Source organism: Mytilus californianus, unplaced genomic scaffold (genome assembly GCF_021869535.1).
Source record: "Mytilus californianus isolate M0D057914Y unplaced genomic scaffold, xbMytCali1.0.p SCAF_11, whole genome shotgun sequence".
NCBI classification, from domain to species: domain Eukaryota; kingdom Metazoa; phylum Mollusca; class Bivalvia; order Mytilida; family Mytilidae; genus Mytilus; species Mytilus californianus.
The window spans coordinates 61,523,059-61,548,414 of NW_026262593.1; the positions used below are offsets into that span (position 1 = coordinate 61,523,059).

Here is a 25,356-nt window from a genome sequence, read left to right on the forward strand (position 1 = left end):
CGGTAACCATCTGTAACTAATATGACATGGTGCCAGTATTAAACATATGTGAAAGAGGTAAGAATAACATCTTAAAAAAAAGATGGTCTTTTTAAGTTTGTTTGAAAGAAATGAAGTTTCGCTGGTGCAAACTCGTCAAAGTATTTAATGACAGTCTAGTTTAAAGGTTTATGCAATTCTCAGTACTTCGTGTTATATACCTAATATATGTCATGTAATTAACTTTGTTATACAGCTTATATACTTGATAGTTCTTAAAAAGACTGACAAAATAAATTTGAAGCGTCTTTATTAAAGCATTGACAAGCGAGTATACAGATAAACTATAAAAAGGGATACAGATGAACATTCAATATGATTGTATGCAGGTACAATGTAGCGTCACATTTATAAAGATGAAATAAAAAATAAAATATAAATAAATGTCTACCTCATATTCGCTATTATTTCATAATTTCATTTTATTCGTGAGACAACAAATCACATTTGACATTGTCAATGTTTCCTATTATACTGGTATGTTATAACATTTTTTAGTAAAGTTTCAAATGCGATGCTCGGAATTATTATTACTGTATAAGTTAACGACAAATGCAAAAAAATAAAATAAATTGAACTACATTGTTTTGATAAACAATATGACAAAATCCTAAACATTATAACATTAAGGCGAGTTGATAGGAAAAGTAAAATAATAAAAATACCGAACTCCGAAGAAAATTCAAATCAGAAATCTTATCAAATGTCAAAATCAAAAGTTCAAACACATCAAACGAATGGAAAACAATTTATAGTCAATGAGACAAATATCCATCAGAGTTGAAATAACGTAAATGTAATCTTTTTTGTTGGTCACTGCATGCCCTTGGGAATGAACAAAAACCAAAAACGTATAGTCTTCTAAAAAATGTTTCGAAATAAAAAAAAATCAAATCAAAAATTATTTAAACGAGAAAAATAACAGCCTAATTTATTGCAGGACAAATTATGAAAAACAACTATGTTAGACATAAAGTAACGACAAACACTGACTTGCAGGCTCCTGCCTTGGGACAGGTACAAACAAGATGTGGTGGAGTTGACCTTTTTTTTTAGCGCTCAACCTTCCACTAACCTGGGGCAGCAGTGTACTAGCATAAAACAAGAACACCGTAAAAATCAATTTCAAACAAATGGCTTAACAAATAAATTGGTACAAAGTACATAACTAATAAAATAACACAATATGTTATAACAAACAAATCATGTTCTCCAAGACTTAAGAATATAAATCTCTACACATCCAACGGATTTAGTATATAGACGTCATAAACAGTCTGAGAAACCCATGGCCTTATGCAATGGAAAAATATAAGTAATCACTATCGGTACAGGTTGTAGAATCATAACTGATCAGAACTGCACATGTATAGCACTATATATTTAATACATTTGTTTTATTTGAAAAAAATCAAAAAAATCAAGAAAGTTGTACAGAAACATAAAAAGTAAATATAAAATATGAATATTTCATCAGATAATTGATTAACAAAATCATTCCTTAGTTACCAAAATCAGTTCGGGCAAGTGATACGGAACTTTTAACATCAACTTCAGAATTAAGTTAAGAAAATATTGTTCAATGAGGTTTTATATTCTTTTACAAAAAATAAACAAACACAAAAAAACAGCATGACAAATAGTGTAACATTTGGATAACAGGTGTAATACATCAACGTCAATTGCCTAATAGAATATGTAATAGTTATAAGGGATTGAACCAATCTTTCCTTTTAATTTTAATAATATTCAACCAATTTATTGTATTACATTTGAAGCTTGGAAAGACATCATTTTACTAACATTAGCCAGTTAGCATAGTAAAATGTACCAGATTTCAGTCTCACCCTTTACTTGCCAAATACTTACAACAAGCTTGCTTCCAATATCCTCAAAGTGGAGACCCTTCGCTAATGTGTTCATTTCTATTTTATTTGAAAATCAAATAATCTTTTGAATTTATTGTTAAAGTCAAACAGTGTTTTGCATTTGCTTAAACATCACTATTAAGTGGTGACAGACAAACTTAAAGATATCATTTTCTTTTAAGCATATTTTTATTAGTATATTAATCTATTTATTAAAATAAAAACCGTCAGCATTTTACACATGTTTTAACAACATGATAAAAAATATACAAAAATAAAAACACCCCAGCCCTAAAGAAAAAAGAGAAAAACATAAAGTTAAGGTCATATTTTGAAACTTTTGAAAGTACCAAAGACCACATTTTCAAAACATTAAACTGTGTCAACTTTATTTTTAAAACATTTATATCTTTAGTCAATCTACCAAAGGATGATGTGATGATATATACGTGATAAAATTAACTTATACTCCTCAAATGTTCGGGCATAATAATCCATTGATCACGAATTGCATGATAACAAAATATTTGAAAACTAAAACCTACTAGAAACGTTGATAAAAACGTCAATTTCATTGTAAACATTCATTTGACAGTAAGATTCGCAATTATTTTGATATAACTTTAAATAAATATATAAAAAAAACAATAAAGTATAGCTTAACATTTGCGTACAGTATAACACAACTAAGAATATTAAGAATATTATCAATTACAAAATTATGTAAGGGGACGTTTTCTTTAGTTAAAGCAACACTCTAAAATAAAAAGGGAAATTGAAAAACATTTTGATGAATATAGGTTTATTTGCTGTTTGTTTATATACGTTAAAGTGACCGTAAGCATTTGTTTTGGTCAAACCGTCGCTGTTTCTACGGCAAACTGATAACAGGAAAAAAAAGTTAAAATCTAATCGAATAAAAATTATTGTTATTATGAAATTCGATGTTTTGCAAACAAAATGCATGTCCATGATCTGACAAACAACACAATAAAGTTGTTACCTGCACTTTTGTTTATTTTGAACTTCATTTGAAAACAGTGAGAAATACATGGAAATTACCACGAGAAAAATCTTATTCATAATCATACATAAGGAATGACTGTAATGTATTTTCTGTGTATGAAGAAATAACATCAAAAATGTGGTGCACACTGAATAAACCGCGTAGCAGTTTATTTAAAAGTGTGCACCACATATTTTATGTTATTTCGAATGAGCTGATAGACAAAACACTTTCAGCCAATCAGAAGACGTGTTAAATCCAAAATTAAATTATTACAAATGTAAATACATAAGTTATGACACTACAGATGATTATAGGCATATAGTAGACAATCACTCCAGTGTTATTCCGGAGGTCAAGTACATACAATATGTTATGGTACAAATGGCCATATTGCTGTTTCCAAAAAAATATTTTTGGTTCAAACATGCCTACAACTTTTCTATTGTCTGATTATTGCATTTTACAATCTGGATCATCTGCAAAATAAAAGAACCTTTTGCATACAACATATATATATATATATATATATATGCTTAACAACAATGAACAGTTCACTTTCTATCCAAAAAGGAATATATTCATTGGTCACATTAAAGGTACCAATGTCACAGCGCTAGATGTACATTTCGACAAATTAAAGTTTCTTGAACTATGATCTAAGCCAAAATATTTGAAAACCAAAACCTATTAAAAAAAAATGAAACGATGACAGAATATAAAATGATAACAAGAATGACCTAATTCTGAAAAGAAATCAGAGGAATGCATCAGGGTGATACATTTCTTAGTTTCAAATGATCCAATTCCGATAAAACTATAACAGTATTTTGGACTTCTTATCAACAAATCCAATGTCTTAATATTATGTATTCAGTATAAAATTGGCAGAAACATCCAATTAAAAATTTAGATGTAAAGGAACTCATACTTTATTAATGTAAACCCCACAAAGAATCGGAGAAGAATAATTTCACAAGTGGCACCTGTGCTACAAATTACAAATATATAAGTCGCTTTCAATGATGTCTCTCTGAATGAAAAGAGGATTTAATTTTAAAAACGATGAGTGGATCATATCCTATAAAATGTGGGACTCAAACATAACCAAACGGTCAACCGAATCGTGATTGTTTTTAATCGATTATAATAGCTAATGAACTGGCTGTGCCTACTTTGATAGTATCAAAATCGTTGTCAATATTTACGTTCTTCTTATCATTCAGTATTGCCGTTCTTTAGTTCTGAACACAACGGTGTTTTACTTAGTATTCTTTTTAAATGACAACTTGTTTAACCAAATGTTAGGACTATTGTTCTTACGTGATGGTTCTAAATCCACAGAACTAGACAATTCATCAGAATCCTCTTCATCTGACGTCGAGGTATCACTTTTCTTTTCCTCTTCCTCTTCATCCGAGGTGAAGTCTGCATCTTTTATAATTTTGGCGGTATTTGATACCTAAAAGTACACAATTAAGCTTTACAAATTTGGAATTGTTAATTGCGTTACATGTATCACTACACAGTTACAAACTAGTATCTTAATTCGATGTGGCTCTTTAATAATATATGTATCTACTTGAAGTTATGTTAAATCATATCTTTAAAACATAACCGCATTGGGCATGTTAAATAAGTATGTGTTAAATCTGTAGAAGAAAAAATCAATTTTTGTTTTTGTTTTCAAATCTTGAATATGGCCAGAAAAATGGACAGAATGACACCAAATGAAACTGTTTTCGTTATTTCCGCTGATGACCTAAGGCATTGTAAGTGATGTAAAAAAAAACCAAGCATTTGACCAATTGTAGTTATATTAACGTGTTAAGTTATATCATCGTTTGTATAAAATGAGTCATATAAATAAGTTTGCCCTACACATATAGTGATATGCATAAAAACCATTTGACCGAGTTAGTCTATACGAAGTATTTGTATATTTCACTTAATATTTTCCAGCAACTCATTACTTTCTTGGTATCAATGGAAATGGCTCCAGTATTTTACCGAATATAACTTTTCACGCGATTCGTAAATTTCATAGAGCATCAATTGCTTATCATCTCGAAGCACCTAGGTTTTGTGTATAATATTCTGTTGATTTTTGCTTATTTTTTTCATTAGTTTTTCTTTGGTCAAAGGTATAATGTGTTTTCCTGAAACTATGATTGTAATACACTTCTTCGTATACCCTACAAAAAAATCTTTCAATGACGAAACATTGCTAAAATGAGTATACATTGAACAGTCACGTAATCCATATACTGTCCATAACTGATACAACTTTGAATGTCTGCAGCTTATGTGTTAACTTAGTACAGGGCAGGAAATTCTATTTTGCATGATAATAAATGACATCAGCGCTTATTGTTAGCACATGAAAGTATTAGCAGAACCATCACTTACAATTATTGCTTTAATAACCAAGATTATGATAGAACGTTTTGTTTTCAGACAATTTGACCTCATATGAAATATAGTCGGAAATGGGAAATGGAAACAAAAATTTTACCTCAAGAGACAATTATGAATAAAAAAAAAATCACTGTTTTCATATCAAACAGATCGTAGAAAAGCATGATTGCATATTTAAAATAAAGATTAAATCTAATTGAATGATTATTTTCATTAAAGTGTTGCATTAAATGATCATGCATTGGTATGTTTTATATCTAATTAATCTATATTTAATTTGGCGGTTTTCACTAAAAGAGTGGTTGGTACTTAAAGTTTGGTTTGTAAAATGTTGGCATTTGTGTCATATTTGTACTTAGCGTAACGGAAAGCATTGTTCAATTGGTTATTGGTGACTAGTTAAGGCGAACATCATTATGATAATAAGGTAAAAAGATCAATAAAAAAAATAAATCAGATCAATTTTTATTCGATATTCTAACAGAAATCTATATGCATTTATTTTTAAACTGACAATTAAGTTAGAAGGTTATTGATAAAACTGCTACACCATTACTGATTTGATTATATCTATTGTACGATTTAAGTCATTGATCACATAATATGTTTTGTTATGATTATCGAAATGTTGAATTTATCTTTAAGGCCAATGTATTTGTTCGGTGTGTTACATTTTGACACTTTCGTCTAAGGCACCGATAATCAGAAAATTACTTCGGTTAATATATCCCAATTTACGGTAGAGAAGATTGTTTGTGTAACTTAATAAAATCGTAAGGTGGATAATGCGCATACAACTCAAATGACGAACAAATAATATTAAACCAACAAATTTCAATCTGGATCGGGCACTGCTGGTATAAAAAAAGATCTTCGACAAGACATATGTCGCTACTAGTAATTTGAAACATAAAGACGGTGTGTCAAAACTCATAATGGTGACCATCAGACTTGTCGATTTCAGTCATAGTTTCGCATTACTCTGTTGGAAAAGTTTTTGTGTCATGAGGACACCCATGTAAATGCAGTATTGGATGAACACACACAACCGTAATGGATTTATGGTGAAATGGATATTTGATTGCAAAACAATGAAAAGTTGACAATTTTAAAGTTGGATTAATAACGGTTGTCATAGATTTTAGTTTGAAATCATCCATCTCGGTCAACATCAGGAGAAAAATTTAACATATGTTTTTAGACCGCCATCATTCCATAATGTGAAGGATTGAATTACATCAATGAAATATCATAATTAACTTATTGGATGTCATTGTGACCAGCTGATTTAAATAAATTTAGATTTCCACAGTATGCTATGTTTCCGTGCAAATGAAAATCGTGAAAATTCCTGATGATATTTTCATATAATAATGCCTTGAGTCAAATTTTGGTATTCATGAAGAACAACAATTAAAAGAAAAAGTCATAAACTGTGAGTAATTACTTTTGTGAATGATGGGTAGAAGGTAGTTACTTATTTTGTTTATAATCAAGTATATGTTATTACTAACCTCCTTCTCTATTCTTCCCAAACTACCATGCATACCTTTCAGTCTGGTCATTATCTGATATGATAAAAATGCACAAAATTGTTTAAGTTATATTTAAGAAATATCATATGTATCTAGACAGTGTTGAGCAAATGTTTAACCGAAGTATTTCTAACCACAAAGTATCTTTTAAAAACACCGACAGTAAAACCAAACGATAGACACTAGCTGAGTTTTTTAAGCGATTTGCCAGTATAATCCGATAATGAGGCTGGTTTTAGCATCGAAATATAACTGAAATAACAGTTTTCAATATTTTTACGTTCCAACAAAAATACAACTTGCTTCATAACGTCTAACAATTTTTGCTTTAATACATTTTTTAATTGGTTTCGAAGCTAAACCATACGTCTCTCTTTCAGTTGAAATAAAGGCTTTATATGATGACAGAAGAAAACAACACCATTTGTTGCTACAAAAAGGTGAACAGTGAAACATTGTTCAAGGCTTCAAAAATGTAATTAATAATTGATCAAATGACTGTTGATTGCTCAAAGTTGCGTCTCATTTTCAATGGACAGTTCTGCACTTTTGTGTTTGCCTGAAATATCATTTCTATATTCATTTTCTATATATATACTGTTTATAAAATATAGAAATATTCGAAACACTAAATTAAAGATTGCCTAAGCCGTATGCGCATTGGGCACAACTTTTCGGAATGTTCATGTGTAATATTTTTTTTTATTTTACATTTCAACTGCTTTGGTGCGTACATAAATATATATATATATGTGGTGACTATGCCAAAAATAATTGTTTTTACTTAAAAATATACAAATGATTACGAACCACTATCTTCATATCCCTCAAATATTTATCCATATCTTTCTGTTTGTTCCATAACTAAAACGACAAATACATATACAATATGAAGATGTGGCATAATTATCAATGAGACACATGCTTGCCTAAAACCTATTGTAAAGCATTTCAATATGTAAAAGAACAAAGAATTGTTCGTGAAATGTTTTGGAATTAAACATAAAGATATAGTCATCTAAATAGCATAGAGCTTGGTTCGTTTATTTGTACTAATGTGATAGATGTAAGGACATTCTTATCGTAGGAAACTAAATACACATAGGTGTCAGATGTGGAGCAGGATCTGCTTACCCTTCCGGAACAGCTGAGATCAGTCCTGGTTTTTGGTGGGGTTTGTGTTGCTCAGTTTTAAGTGTTCTGTGTTATGTCTTGTATACAACTTTTAGTTTTTTGCCATTGCATTATCACATCGTTTTGGACTCATGAGTTTGGCTATCCCTCTCGCATCTTTCAACACTCTTTTACTGAACATATGTAACTTAATTAATAGTTGACGTCACCAGGACGGTATTGTACTAGATATGGTTAACAAAAGGTTTCGAATTGGTACTTTTGTTTGTACAAAAAAGGTTTGCGTTAAAAAACCCGATTCAAATAAGAATTTAAAAGTAAATTTAGGTCAAAAGAAATGTAGGTCAATCCTAAAGTTTCTTTACATTTTCATCAGAAATAAATTGGTACATAATAAGACATAAATGACAATTTGAAAATAAATTATCGCCAGCTCTAATCTACACGTAATAAGTTTATTTACAAAATATTGAACAAACAGATGTATGTATTATAGATACAATGGATAAGCGTTGATTCTTGAAAAAGAAACCATGAGACCGGAAATTGTATCTCTAACTTAAACTATTGTGTTGATGTCTTTTCAAAATTAAAGCCTTATCTGAATTATAAGGTATTGTAAGTGAATTTAAATAACCATGTCATTATGTTCAAGGATGCATTATTTTTTTAATAAATCAAAGTTCACAATTTATTGGTTAGAGAAATACAAATATAACATAACACGTCTGTCTTTAAAATATTATTCATCTGCATATTATCCATTAATTATCTTAATTTCATGTAGTTAGTGGACACATCATCCAGTTTTGAATATAAATTAAGTAATGATCGCATAGAATCCAGATAACAACCAGGCTACAATATTTTACTGGTCAGGATATATTTGTTATTTATCGTTAGAAAACAGCTATGGGTTATGTTTTTTTTCCGTAAATTCGATATCATCTTACTTACCTTTTGATTTCGTTTATCGTTTCTCTCGTTAAGCTGTTCTAGCTTGAAGCTATTGGAATCCAATTGAGCCTGAAGCTTCTGTTAAAAATAATGCACACCATTATATCGTGAAATAGATTATTTTTGTTGTGTTCAAAGTATGATATAAATTAATAAATGCAAATCAAAAAACTTTACCGAATAGAAACAGAAGAGCTAAAACAATTCACCAGTTTATAGTCAAAGGGTGCATTGTTATTTAACAACATCAATGCAACACGCGCTGCAAGAAAAGCACATGACAAAAGACAAACAGAAAACACTTAATTTATTAGAGGTGATTCCGACGAACAGGCTATTCATGTTATTTAAATCTACTGCAGATATACCAAACAAATCTACATAGATCGTTGAAAAGTTGTGCTTATTAATCGAATATGCCATCGCAAATTAGCTACCTTATTTCATATATAAAGTATATCTCTCTCTCTATTTCATAATGCAATCATTTAAAATTTAGGAACACAACACGCTTCACTTATATCTAATTGGGTAAATTCTGACACCGAGTGTTATAAAGTATATATCAAAATTTACCGTTATTCTGTCAGTTTCCATGATGTCTATTTCCCTGTAATTGACAAGCTATGATTAAATATACGAGCATGGCATTATAACTCATCTCAATCATTCTTTTTGGCGGACAAGGTGATGAAATATATCAATTTCTTATTGTTCAAATTATCGTCCTATTAGATACATATATCAAAGTGAAAATTGGTTCCGTTATTATGAAAATGATTCCAAGCAGGAATACGAATCATAATAAGTTAAAAAAAAATACAAAACTCCAAGGGAAATTCAATACGGAAAGACCCTTATCAAATGCCAAAGTCAAAAGCTCAAAAACATTAAACGAATGAAAGACAACTGTCATATTCTTGACTTGGTACAGGGATTTCCTTATGTAGAAAATGGTGGATTAAACCTGGTTTTATAACCTTATTAAAAACTCATTCACGAAGAAAACCAAATAAAAAAACATATGCAGAAGTAGTAAAGGAAACTGACAACTCCGTTGCAACAACAACTACGAAAAGACAAACACCGGTATAAGAGTCACTACATTTTGGTGATCTCAGTTGCTCTTGGATTGTAAATAGATCATTTGACACCTGTGGCAATGCTTTAGTATGCAAATCGAGGTAATCTGGTATCTTGTCTTTTTCTAAAGTTGCTCCTGGATTCAAATCTACTTTGATTTCTTTTTTAGTATGATTCTCTGTACTGCTTGTTATGTTGCTTTTCATAACTAACCCTCTTTCCGCAAAACATACAAATCAGAGTGCATCATATACACACCTAATGTTCTATGCAGGTTATTTCGTAGATTTGAAGTATTGACGATCATTAGTAGTTTCCAGAAATACTAGTGTAAGAGCTTTCAGGATCAACTGAATTAAGTTCATAGACATGTTAAAAGTTCTTTTCATACAGGACAATTAATATCATTCATTACTTGCACATTTCAGTACGACAAATCACTAAGTAATTTTAACGACGGTAATTCTCTCAAACAAAATTATTTATTTAATTACTTCAATCCTTTACTTATTTTCAAGGAAATCGTTGATAATATTTCTATAGTTCTATATCAGCTTTTGTTCGGAAGATATTTGAATTTTTCTACACATACGAATATTACAGATCTACAAGTATTTTATCAAATCATAAGTATTGAACGTAATGTTGTCATTTTAGCGGTATTTTTAACATTGCCATATAAGTGGGAGGTTTGGCTAGCCATAAAACCAGGTTCAACGCACCATTTGTTATTAAAATGTCCTGTACGAAATAAAGGCAACAGTAGTATACCGGTATTTAAAAGTCATAAATCTATTGAGAGAAAACAAATCCAGGTTACAAGTCAGGAATATGGCAGCTGTTATCAAATAGTCCGTTTCTGTGTATGTTGGCGTTTGTTTTGTAGCAGTTCAGTGTTTCTGTTGTTCCGTTGTTTTCCTCTTATAGTTGATGTGTTACCCCGGGTTTTGTTTTTGACCCGGATTTGTTTCAGTTAAATCGATTTATGACTATTGAACAGCGGTATACTACTGTTGCCTTTATTTGCCATCATCTTAAAGAAGCAATGAATAAACTTGATATGCTAGGACCAGAAAACATATATCGTTAAAGATATTACCCTTTTGCTTTCATAGCACCATTTCCCTCGGCTTCATTCGTTGATTTTAGCTTCAAATCAAAATTTGTATTATACAGGAAAACTGAAATCAAATAGATAATATGTATGTATATAAACGTAGATATATTTCAAAACTTTACAACAGACTTTCCCTATCGAATATAATTGGATTGCACAGGGATGGCTAGATAGATAACCTATAATTTTCATTTGTTTCATTTTGACCACATTTTCCCTCTGCAAAATGTGAACCCATGCTTCGGTGACAATGTGACTCTGACTAGCAACACAGACTATTAGGTCAACCGGGTTTGTATTAACAATGAGCAACACGCATACAACGGATGCCACATGTGGAGCAGGATCTGCTTACCCTTCTGGAGCACCTGAGATCACCCCCAGTTTTTGGTGGGGTTCGTGTTGCTCAGTCTTTAGTATTCTGTGTTGTGTTTTGTGTACTATTATTTGTCTTTTGATCCTTTTCTTTTTTAGGCATGGCGTTGTCAGTTTATTTTCGACTTATGAGTTTGAATGTCCCTCTGGTATCTATCGCCTCTCTTTTACAGTATTTCAAACAAAACTTTTGCTAGTCTTGTTATGCATTTTCTCTAGGCCATATATAAGGTTGTAGCATTGTATTGTATGTCGAACTCATGTAAGTCGCATGGATAGAATATCTTGACCATCTTGGTTGTCTTTTGAATATCTTAATTATGTTAACCAATTAAGTTACAGCAATATATCATCAGCATATGTGTGTTTATATGTGTCAACTCTACAACTTCATCGCACATATATATGGATATGAAAACAATTATCTATATGACAATTGCCAGTCGATGAAGCAGGAATCGGGGAAACCTTAGACAAAAACAGTTCAACATGATGTCTCCTCCGACAGAAAAATAGTATGTACATCATTCTGTTAATCATGAACGGCCATAATCAAGAATATAATAGTTTTTCAGAAAGTTTTACAGATGTAAAGACAAAATCAATATGCCATCGCCATCATCCAAGAAAAGAAGATAGACAAAGCACAAACACTTCTTTATGGAAAGACACATTTAGTATGTGGCATCACAAAAGACAAATGAAGTATGTCAATCATCTTTCAACGTTGATGCCTCAATATGAGGTCAATAGATCAAACTTTTTCTTGAATATCGAACAAGGAAAACGAAAATAATAAAATCATGTTTACATAAATAAATCACTTGCGGATTATGTTAAAGGAAACTGCCCTCAAGAAAAAACTGCAAAAATTGTTTTTGATTCTACATGTTCTAAAGCCTTTAAAGAGTTGATAAAATCAGAATCGTGATCTCTGGAACAATTATGAAGTATATTGTTGAATTTCGTTTACCAAGAAGTATCAACCTTATCAAAAATTAAAAGAAAAACATTAAGAAGGGCATTGTGTTTTGCTACCTGAACCTCTTACAACCGGGTAATATTTCCATAAACCCTGAATGTGGTGTTTTCTTATTTAATCTGACATAGTAATAGACATTACATCTACATTTTGAATATGACAGAAAACGACACAATACATTAGTACTAAGACATCATATTAGACAAACGTTTACCTCTTACAAACATAGGACCACGATTTAAAGTTGTTTCGTCTTTAACGTCGTCTCTCCGACCATAATCAACTTCTTCATCTCTGCGAAATTTTTCATACAATTTTCCACCAAGATAAGGACAACAAAACCATATGAAGGCATGGATGATGACCACCGGTAAAACAAGTAACTGGACATGTATTGGAAATATCGTTTTTACACTGTATTCCTCAAGAAAGTCGTTCTGTAGCTGTGACCAATAAAACTCCGCTTCTTCGTGGACTTCTTTAAATGTATTACTTGAAAAAATTCAAAATCAACTGAATAAAGTGTTGTATATGATAAATATTTACTTCTCCCCAATGCTATTTCCATACGTGTAAACATAAATAATATATAACAATGTATGTTACATAATTACTTTTCATGTTTGTGGATTGATCAAAGTAATCATCGAAGGCAGTTATGTAACAGCGCCCGCTCATGATTTATCTATATTTATTTAAACTGCAGTTGTGTTTACTCAGAGAGTAACAACACAATTAAATACAACAAGGACAATGTCATTAAAATGAATTATTTTCTATCTACAACATATTCATGATATGTGTTGGATAATATAATATGTATATAAACAAGCAGTCAGTATTCCAATGGATAGTACATGTGCACACATACAGACCTACCGGTTTAGTACTCATATGAAGCAGATTTGTTATAATCATTATCAAAACTAAAAGACAAAGCATCTTTTTTTTTTTTTTTTTTTTTTTTTAAACTTTCGGTGAATGATTGTAACTTATATATCACAGTGAACTTGGAATAAATAATAATACCGACATTTAGAGTATGCTTCATATATTGATATTGTCTTGTTATTTACACAGATTGATGATTTATAAATGACAAACAAACGAGATGATTTTAGCTTTCCAATTGTAAAATTTCCATTTATCAACATTGACATATTCTTTGTTCCATCTAAAGGCGTTTAAATATTTCAAAAGATGCGTTACGCACGTGCATGATAACTTTTTTTCGGTCGTCATCATTAACAGTGGCGTGCTCCTGACACAAAAATTGCTCCAAACGGTGGAGAAAAAAACAAACTAAAAACGACAGAAAATAAAGTTTAACTGTTACAATCACGAATTACTTGGCCGAGACTATGTGTCTTTGTTATTTCAATAGCAACTTGATGTCACAGTGGTTGATCTTAATGTACGGACAATACTAAACGCTAAGCCTTATCAATTGTTAAGGTTTAAACTAGGGGAAACTCATCCATACTGGATAATATATTTAAAACAATGTTACAGGCCAATCATTATCAATTTTTGAAGCTAAAATAAGGGGAAACGTCTTAGCACTGGCTCATTATTTTCCCAGTTGCAGAATCAGTTGTTATACATTGATTATTGTTGATTTGATAATGTATACATTTTGTATTCAATCGAATCAAGTTCTTAAAAATATGTTTATTTCATACCCGAAACCCTCAGCATGACATGAATATAGGCGCCAAAGACCCAGGTAAATAAAAAGCTTGAGACGCACCGATTCATGTAGAACATACATCATAAACACAACCGCAAAATGAATACGTTTTAAAGCGTAAATTGATAAACCACACACATACACACTTCAGTTGTGAAAATATTGAGTATTTGCAACGCGAGAAGAACTTAATAAATTACCGCCAGCATAATCATAGATTATTATAATACTAATATTTACAATGTCCAAAGATTGCAAGCTTATGTAAATAACAGCTAGGAGAGTGTAATGATATCATTTCATACAAATACCTCATTGTATTATTAATGACATTATATACCTGTACATTGCTATAAGCAAGTTAAGCAATAATATTACAGCTATCAATCCATAGAAAGCTTTCAAGTAAGGCACAAGTTGTAACCCAAACTGTGAGGGACATCGTTGCAAGGCCCCAGAATCAAACAAAGTTCTGTTGAATGTACAGTCTGGTACAGTTACTGGAATATATTAATATGACTTTACAGTGGAAATATGAATGTTTGATAGAACTTCTTCAGTATTGGATATAAAATAATGATGCTATATTTGGTGTTAAATTGAACGTTTACGTTGCATGAATGTACTTTTATTCATTAATGTACATATTACTGGTAAATTCAATTTCAAGTCAACAAATGACAACAAATGTAAGGTTATTTTTCTATTTATTAAGATTATTTTTATATGCCGAATTTATTGACCTTTCCCTAGCTATATATGAATGGTACTGTAGTTATTTAATGTGTTAATCTACCTGTGTTTTTTTGTATAGAAAGTCAAACAATTATATATTCCAACAAAATGCAAGAATTCTAGGAAGAATGCCTAATTTTTTGTTGTTATTAGAGTTATTATTTATACAAAACTTGTATTTTTTTTGATTTTCATATATGAATGGTACTGTAGTTATTTAATGTGTTAATCTACCTGTGTTTTTTTGTATAGAAAGTCAAACAATTATATATTCCAACAAAATGCAAGAATTCTAGTAAGAATGCCTAATTTTTTGTTGTTATTAGAGTTATTATTTATACAAAACTTGTATTTTTCTGATTTTCATATATGAATGGTACTGTAGTTATTTAATGTGTTAATCTACCTGTGTTTTTTTTGTATAGAAAGTCAAACAATTATATATTCCAACAAAATGCAAGAATTCTAGTAAGAATGCCTAATTTTTTGTTGTTATTAGAGTTATTATTTATACAAAACTTGTATTTTTCTGATTTTCATATATGAATGGTACTGTAGTTATTTAATGTGTTAATCTACCTGTGTTTTTTGTATAGAAAGTCAAACAATTATATATTCCAACAAAATGCAAGAATTCTAGTAAGAATGCCTAATTTTTTGTTGTTATTAGAGTTATTATTTATACAAAACTTGTATTTTTCTGATTTTCATATATAACGCATAAAAGTATGACGAAAATATGTTTAATACGAGCTACTGATGTGAAGTGATATGGTTTAATTTAAATTTGAACATTGATATAGTGACTGTTTTATTCGTTTAAAAGAATTCAACTTATATTCTGTTGCAAATAAATAAAATGAGATGTTGTGTGAGATGCGATATTGGCATTACTGATTCAAAATTGAAAAATATAAGTTGTAAGCTTGCAGTAGAATCATATTTGTTTACATTTTTCCCCATCCAAATTCAGTTCACCAAATAACATCCAGTATCCATTTTGAGTGATCTTTTCCATCTGTGACCAGCTAAACTCAGAGTTAGTATATAAAAGTGCGTGAAAAGATATATTATAACACATCATAATCACTGTCATGATGGCCATGAAGGCACCTGTATCTGAAAACTAAAAAAAAAAAGAAACCATCTTTACGATATCTTGGGATGTAAACAAAACATGTACATTTTATGTTCATACTTATGTAAAATATAGTTTCTATCTTACAATTTAAGGGGTAACAGAATATATACCAAAGGGAGTTAACTCTTTTAAAATCAGCTGAAAGTTTTAATCACATACTATTAGTTAAGAGAAATCAAGCGATCATAATTAGTGTCTGTCTCAAACTGCTATTTTTCCAATGGAATTTTTCCTGTAAATTGTGTGGTTAAAATTTCTTGAAATTTTTATGTTTTTGTCAACAGGTCATAGTAAAAAATTTTTTGAAAATTTAATGAAATTAAAAGAGACAAATCTATTTTAGTCTAGTGTTGGTAAACCCGTTTAACTATAGGATAAGTATATAGTGTAGTCAACGAAGGTCCTTCCGGCTCCAGGTTGAAAAAAATTGAGTGGAGAGTTAACTTAAAAACATAACCAGCAAAATAAATATACAAAGATATGCTTTTAGAATGCATTCAGAAATTAAAAGAGAAATGGATCACTATACAGTGCCCTTTATATAGCAAAGGGGACCAAAAAAAAACTGTACCAACCTTTAAAATAATCAAATCAACTGAGTTATTTTCACTTAGAACATATTGTTGGTGCAGTATTCAAGATATATTCTGCATTTGAAAGATTAAATCATAAAACGACTCTTCTGCAACATTATCTGGTCAGATGAATTTATAATTGAACTACGTGACCATTGGTTGATACTTACGATACAATATGACAATTTACTCACTCGTATACCACAATATACAGTAAATGTATATGTTTCGTATCAGAAGCAGAGCTTTTAAATTTTAGTCAAAAAATCTCCTTTTTTATTTTACCTTTCTTGATTTCATGACAACACAATGAAATTTTTTTTAGAAGATGTATGCAATTACATATGATAACAATGTCGATAACATGAAGAAAAGTAAAGACATTGTGATAAAAAGTTTCGTTTCAAATATTATTTTATCTTAGACAAATATGCAAAATAAAACATTCGCGGGTATGATTAACATGGTTCTGAAAAAATAATAGTTACGTTGATTTGATTAATTTCTATCAAGGAACTTTGAAAACAGCTTAAAATTTATGTTTTGATTGCAATCGAACGCTTTCTAAAGATTAATTCCCTCAAAGGTTATTCACAGTTAAGGGTATATTCTACTCTTTCACTATATATCTTCGCATATAACGCCTGGTATATCATTCGATGTATACACGCTTATCCCTTTCATAAGTGATGCAGCTAGGGTCTTCGACTTTATATAAAAATAAGGAGATAAAGTATGATTGCCCATGAGGACACTGTTCACCAGAAACCATATGGTGTACAGTTTAACATCTTTAGGTTACCGTACGGGCAAAAACGGGCAAACCCCATACCGCATAGAAAGCTAAAAAAATTCGTTTATATCTATTTGACAGCAGTTCGAGTACCATACTATTTTAAATAACCCTTTTCCTGCTTTAAACATGTTAAATGTTTAAACTTGACATTCGTCACAGAACAACTTTCATCTTTTGTCGATATATACTGAATTCAAGTTCAAATTGGACTGGTGGTAATATATGCGTTACACAAAGAAAACTCATAATGGACTGATTTTTTGAAAAATTGCTCCAAAGCATATATTACAACACAAATAATGCATACCTGAGGGGTCATTTCCTCGTCAGTTTTAAAGTGACGTGATAGAAAGAAGTTAGTTGGTATAAATAGTTATATCACAACTATTGTTTTGTAAAATTTATAGTATTTTGGTCTGTTTAAAAACATCAAATTCTCAGGACCAATTTCACGCTTCATGAACTTACCGTTAATGTATCGGGTCTTAAGAAACTCTGTTAATGCTTCTTTTTCGCTTTCAATACGTGAATTTGAATTATTTAATATACAATTGATAATCACGGTTATATAATTAATTTAGTATTAATATAATGTTCTGTACTAAAACGATTAAGAGTATGACATACTAATTAAACTATTGCCTTTTGTAACAGACAGAATGTTCACCAATACAATGACAGAACAGGCATTGATTAATCTTCTTCATACTTAACATGCTTAAGGTTATATTGCTTCATTTTTTTCTTTTGTCAAATTATACTTTTTATTTGATTCTCCTCGTGTTATTTTGATCCGTTTACTTTTTCTGCATTTTTTGTATGAAAATTATATTTTTTCTAAGTTTCCAAAATAAATCTATATAAAGTAATTATGAGTTGACATGGTTGATATGTTCACCTGTATTGTAGTTAAACTGAAAAAAATTATAAGTGAATTGTTATTATATTTGTACATACCATTTTGCGAATCATGACTAACTTGGGACCAAGAATCTCTGACATACAAAACAGATTTAAGATCCGTATGCACAGAAGTATAAAAGCTACTACTAATGAGACTTTCGATGCATCTTGTTGAATTCGTCTTTCGCCAAACTTCAGACACATTCCAAGGGTATATACCAATATTGATAACCAGTCTAACCGATTCCACCAGTCATTAGCGTAACTTTTCCATTTGTTTCTTATAATTGATACAATATGCTTAAAAATATAACACGACTGAATTAATCAAGAACATATGGATGCAGTCCTAACATGTAAAAAGGTTAACATGGAACAAACTTTTTAACCGCTTTCCAAATTAACCTAGATCTTTTTTTTGTGACTGCTGCAGACCTATTGACATGTTTGCTATAGACCAGACCTGTGGACATGTCTAATCGATTCAGCTGCTTTTGACCGTCCTGAAAATAGGTAAGGGTCTGACCAGTACTAAGGGCAGGTTTGCTTTTGAAAGATCATCGTGTTTAACAAATATCATATAGACCGGACCTTAGATCATATAAACGATAATCGTATTGTTCTATTTTCCAGTATAGAAAATGCTATTCTCTTTAGTCATTAACATTTCTTTTTTTTTTCGTTTCGTTAATTCGAAGGCGAATAAAAAGGTAATCCAATGCATTGGAAAAATTAATGTAAATGATGGTATAATAACAACACTGTTTAAATTGCCCCGTTCCCCGTTTTTTACAGTCTCTTCCTTGATACACTTTGTATATATTCTGTATGCATTACATGGATTTTTGCATCGTAATTCGTTTTGCTTGCCTTGGATTTACTATTATATCTTCGCGGAAATAATCAAACGAAAGGTATATAGTGCCTGTAAATATAAGGTGTTGTAATTTGCAGGAACTGGTTTAGGCCTCTCGACGATTTCGGCAGTCATATTTACCGCTGCATGATACCGCCATAACTTTTCATTATAAAGTACAAATATGTTCAGTGTTGGGTGATGGGGGCAAATATTTTTGTTTTACAAACCATCCTCATTACGATATGAAACTACTGATTTTTAGTGACGTCTCAGTATTTTGAATAAAAAGAGAAAATGGTGGCACTCAAATCGGCGGTTCAGTTTTTTAAATAAAAAGGAGAAATGTGGACACTTCGGATTAAAACCGACCATAACATTTAAGTAATTGTACAATATTAATGCTTTCATTTATCCGGTATTTTTTATACAATCTACGTACGGGTCACACCCTAAACATTTCATTTTGAATTTGAATGACTCGAACAATTAGATATTTATTAAAAATACAATATACGTTACCTGTTTGATTTTAACTGAGTTGTGTTTGTTAAAATGCAGACCTGGAAGATATTTTTTATTCATCAAGAGACACAGATATTGTAAAATATTTGATCTATCGATGTAAAGTGGTCCAGGTCACAAATTAACATTAAAACAAATCTGATGCAATCGTAGTTGTCAAGGTCGAAGTTAACCCATTTCATAATTGTTTCGAAGTTAACGACAGTAACAGAACTTTCTAAAAAATAACGTCTTCGGCTGTCATAAAACAGTCATAAGACCAAGTCGGCTTTTTAAGTTAACTTGATTTTGGTCTTAGGACCGGTTGGAGAAGTCTTAAAACCTATCGTAGATTAACTTTGACCGGTCAAAATGACTGGATTCAAGTTAACTTGCTGTACAGGTAAATACCTCACCAATCTGATGAATACACTTAAACACACTGAATACTTAATTGCATATTACTACTGCAGACGTCTTACAAAGTACATGGGCTGTCACTTCAAGTTTATAGTTTGTTATCTAGTAAACGGAAATTAGTGAATTAACAAAAGTGTGAATAATGTTATTTTAATCGCCACAGGAGAAATTTTTAAAACCTTTTATATAAACCAATAAAGCAACTGTTTCATTTTCAAGACCACGGTATACTCGATAGTGAGCTGTAGTATGAGAATTGGAAAATATGGATTACCAATGTAACAACTATCATTAGACCAAATGATCAGGCTGTAGACAATTAGAAATGGAGTTGATGAGCGATAAATCCGAAAAAAAATGCATCACACAGTAACGCATGATCACATTAAGCCTGATATGCAATTACTAGAAGACTACTGTTAGTTCCATGCGACGAAAATAGATTAAATTGACATTATGTGTTAGAATATTTAAGTTTTCGGTTAACTGGCTAGTTGAGAAGAGATGGACTTAAAAAAGCATCACTCAGTATAAAATTCTCACATCAAGTCTGATACCAAATTACAGGATATTCTGATTTGTTGTTTTTTGATAAACAGTGTTCAGCCTCCATGGATCGGGGTCATAAAAACTAGCGTAATAACAACCTTTAAAAATCCGCTGGAAAGGAATTGACAGTTTCTGTAAGTACTTTGAGAGACATAGGACAAAGTATCGTCCTCAGAAAACTAAGAATTACTGAGATAGTACTATTATTGCTGAAAATTGTTCATATACGTGCTGAAATGACGGTGGTAAATATACGGTCACACATTTATAAAACAAGTAAATTATAATCTTCGTTGTTTGTCAATCCGTTGTATACACATCACAAACTAATGACAAACATACAAGAAAGATTAATTACTTGTCTTAGGTAGAATTCATGGAAGATTCATCTGCACTTACAGACATCTTATTGATAATATATATATAACTATTCAATACAGCGTTACCACTATATGTTATAGCAGAAAAACCTACTTTCATATCTAAAACAAACAGAACACAAACTTTATGTTGTTATGATAATTGAATACCTGTTTGGTTTCGTCCAAGAAAAAGCTCACCATCCAAGTGATTATGAAATAGTCTGTGTATGATATTCCATTTTCTCTGTAGTCAAACAATAGCATGTATGCATAAGCAAAAAGAAGACACAAGAATCCAACCTGTGAAAATATATATTGAATAAATAATGAGTCATCAAAATTGTTTACTTAAAACGATTTTAATTTTTTATTGATGAAGCAAAAAATGCTGATGACGAACAAACCTTTCAGAGTAGTAATAGAACAATGTTCTTGTTTTCTGATTGTTTTAAACCCACTGATTTGTATAAATTTAAAACTAGGATTTCTTATCTGTTTCCGTCTAAATTATTATGTATATGTATTAAATTTATTTTGATTGGCAAATTTGTACTAGTTATAACAAACAAACCTGATCCCATCAACATGTGTTTCTCTCAAAATTATTCAGAACAAATTATACATTTAACTTGCATGTATCGAAACATGCATCAGAAATACCAGATTTATAATTTGTTACACCAGAAGCGCGTTTCATCTACATAGGACTCCTCAGTGACACGGTTATGTGAACAGTTGGCAGATCGAATCAAATACAAAACTGAACAGTTTTAAAATAAAAAATTTCCGAAAATTTATGCCAAATATGAATAATTTTAATTTATGCTTGGGATAGAAATACATCTGAAATTGGAGAAAAGCAACACTTTATGAACAGTAAATTCACAATAAATGCACATATTAATGAGTAAAACATCCCTCAAACTTTCTAATATATATAAACCGCTGCGATTGTCAAAACAATACTTTCCTTCGAAACCAATAATTATAAAGTTATATACGTCTTCCATGACAACGTTTTGATTATAGTTTATTTGAAAAAAATCCTATTATTAGATTTTATTCACCATTACAATATATTGCAATACACATCACAATTGAACATAATAGTAGCATACACCAAATTTACATGGACGTAATTAAAGGGGCACTAGATGTCAAATTCATGGTCACCGATTTGACTCAAATTCTCATATTTGATTTAAAACAATGTAAAAGATTTATCCAAATAATAAAAAGTCTAAAATAAACAATATACCGGGCATGGGCTCGATAATATGTATCTTCGTTTCGTGTGTATTTTAGTCTATACGCCATCTAATTAACTGCCGAGTTGACTTCCGAAAACATCCGATTACCATATAAGCGATATAAACATACATATAGATATAAATAGATATCAGACTCGTGCATTTGGGTTTTTCTAGGTCTGTTTAATTTCATATTATAGATTAAAAATATATGTTAATCATCGTTTTTACCTGTAGAAGAATGATTTTTTGTGGATCGAATTAGTCAATCAAATGATTTACCTTTGTTTCACTTTCAATGTTGACATTCTTTTCCTTTAAAAAATTGAACACGCACAATGCATGCGGTATCCATCTCTAGCTAAGGGGTTAAATTGAAGTTCAAGTTGCAAGTGAGTAATTCATCATCATTGTTTCTTAGCTTATTTTGACAAAATTGAACCATACTGGCTGCTAAAAGCGGTATATTATTTCACTATTTCACTTTCATTAATGAGTGAACCCAAAAAAGTCATATTTTATATTTTTTATATATATCGTAGCTACATGTAGTGCTCCTTTAATAGGTTAACATGTTTAGGCGAACAAATTCATTTTATTTAAAAAAACAGAAAAAATTGTTGTTTAATATCTGCATAATTTTTTGTAACAGGAGAGCATGCATAATTGTATGTCATCATTCATGTCATTACAGCGAACATATTTAATCAAATTTATCAACATAAGGTAAACAAAAAAGAGGCATGCACAAATGGTAATGCGTTAGTTTTGCAGCATCAGAAATAACAGAGAATCATAAATATGATAGTATTCCTACTGTCATTGTTTTAGGAATGCTTGATTTGTCCTCATATGTAAGTTATACCTATATATGCAAATATGGCATTTGAAATATGTTTTTTCTATTGATATGAACTTTAAAATCTGATAATAGTATAAACAGATGATACTCAAATATTATTTGTCGTCTTAATCTACATTATGAAATATTGAATTTTCTTAAACATGTTGCGCCATGACCGTTAAATGTAATACAACTTACCAAATGAATGCAAACTTTCATGAATGGCAGTTTGTACTTCTTATATAACCTGAAAATATATAATTTTGTGTGATAGATTTTCATCAAGTTTTCTTTGAAAGAGGGTTGCTGTGTACAAGAAAGCTATTCCAAGTTGTGAAGTTGAAGTAATACTTCGAAAATGTTTCGAAGCCATCACCAGATACTTAGTAGTTGAACGTTATGGAAGATCTGTTTCATAGATGACGACGGATATGTTTCCATTGACAAACTGCAATTCTCTTTTCCTCGGTTGTTACCTACCCAAAAAGTCTGTTCACCGAGTGTGTACTTACGTGTTTAACACGACGGACAACATGTGGAGCAGGATATGCCTACATTTTCGGAGCCGCTGAGATCAACCCAAGTTTTTTGTGGGGTTCGTGTTGCTAAGTTTTTATTTATTTATGTTTTGTTTTGTAAATTGTTGTTTGTCTTTTGGTCGTTTTTTAATTTTTACCATGGCATTGTCAGTTCATTTTTGACTTATGAGTTTGACTATCCCTTTGGTATGTTTCATTTTTTGAAGTATTTTGAAAAACAAAATGTTGGTACTCTAACTTAAAGCCGACAGCATTGTTTAGTCAATGTGTTCCAATATTGATGTATGTTTAGTATACAGTTCATCCTCAATTACAAGATTTTCTGTTGTATAATTTTCGGATGTTTTGGGTTGTAAATGCTCTTCCACGTCGAGTTTTGCTTTGCTGCCAACTATTTTAGTTGGAAATTAACCGAGAACTCTTATGCAGACATCTTGGTAATATTAAGCAGTCAATAATTGTTAGTATTAAAAGTGACCTCTCGAGAGATGTTACTTTCTAATAGAGGTTCCACAAAATTCATATTCCGACAAAGCCAGTAGCCGTTATTGCGGCAAATTGTGTAAGTGTTTTTAAATGCCAGAGGTGTCGTTCTTGGAGCTGTGAAATAAAAAAAATGGCGGATACTGGCGTTATGAATTTGAAGAAAACTTTTCAAATACGTTTATATTTGAGGAGAAATAAGTCGGTGATACTGTTTCCAATGGAAACTGAAAGGAATAGAACACGAATAATTCACTAATTCACCTCCTATTAAGATATCTTGGTTGCAAACGGGTTCCGATTCTCATTTGATTACGATACTTAACATATGTAGTTGAAATGACAATGTCGTGCTTAATATAGGTAATCGCTGACTGTGTCAGACAGGTGATCGCTGAAATGAGTTAAATTATATGGAGAAAACATTTGGGAGTGTCGCAAAGTAGTCGCAAAAACATGTGACCGCTGAAACGAAGTGACTGTTAAGACAGGTTTGATCATATAAATAAAGGCAACAGTAGTATACCACTGTTCGAAACTCATAAATCGATAGAGATAAAAACAAATCCGGGTTACAAACTAAAACTGAAGGAAACGCATCAAATATAAGAGGAGAACAACGACACAACAAAAACACAACATTAAAATGTAATACACACAGAAACGAACTATAATATAACAAAGGCCATTTTCCTGACTTGGTACAGAACATTTTAAGAAAAACATGGTGGGTTGAACCTGGTTTTGTGGCAAGCCAAACCTCCCGCTTTTATAGCAATGTCAAAAACAACACCAAAGACGACAACATCACATGACAGGACCACAATACAAATAAATGGGAGAACATATAGGACAAAGAAACACACGAATAATAGCTAACAAAAGTTACTAGGCCTAAAATTCAATACGACAGACGTGCGTCTCGTCCACTTAAGACCAACCAGTAAATGTATTAAAAACCGCATATTTTTAGAGTCTTAAAAACCTCTAGTTTGGTGCAACTTCTGGTAAACGTCAACAGCCGAGTAGTCTGAACTTTGTGTTAAAATGTTACTTTCAGATTATAAAATTGCGAATTATTCGATACCCTAAGGTTTTCGACCACTTGAAATAGATACCCTTCGCCGGATTTGACACAACCTTTCAGATTTTTTTAAATTGGATCTACAACATCGTGTGGGATATGGACTGCCTA

The 25,356-nt window shown here is 30.9% G+C and overlaps 1 protein-coding gene across 2 annotated transcripts; it reads right to left on the minus strand.

Annotated features, from left to right (window-relative positions):
* Positions 1-272: 272 nt before the first annotated feature.
* On the minus strand, positions 273-23,368 carry LOC127720463 (transient receptor potential cation channel subfamily M member-like 2). 2 transcript variants are annotated; one of them, XM_052227047.1, is made up of 13 exons: positions 23,338-23,368; positions 21,214-21,345; positions 18,409-18,654; positions 15,891-16,065; positions 14,545-14,704; positions 12,729-13,006; positions 11,140-11,221; positions 9,534-9,567; positions 8,958-9,035; positions 7,677-7,730; positions 6,846-6,899; positions 4,237-4,375; positions 273-3,392 (listed from the first exon to the last, which is right to left on the minus strand). In XM_052227047.1, exons 1-13 carry the CDS (start codon positions 23,356-23,358, stop codon positions 3,367-3,369), a joined length of 1,479 nt encoding a protein of 492 aa, XP_052083007.1. In that variant the 5' UTR covers positions 23,359-23,368; the 3' UTR covers positions 273-3,366. The 2 variants fall into 2 exon arrangements, with proteins under 2 accessions (XP_052083007.1, XP_052083008.1); XM_052227048.1 differs by lacking the exons at positions 14,545-14,704; positions 15,891-16,065; positions 18,409-18,654; positions 21,214-21,345; positions 23,338-23,368 and having other exon boundaries at positions 12,729-14,043.
* Positions 23,369-25,356: the final 1,988 nt, after the last annotated feature.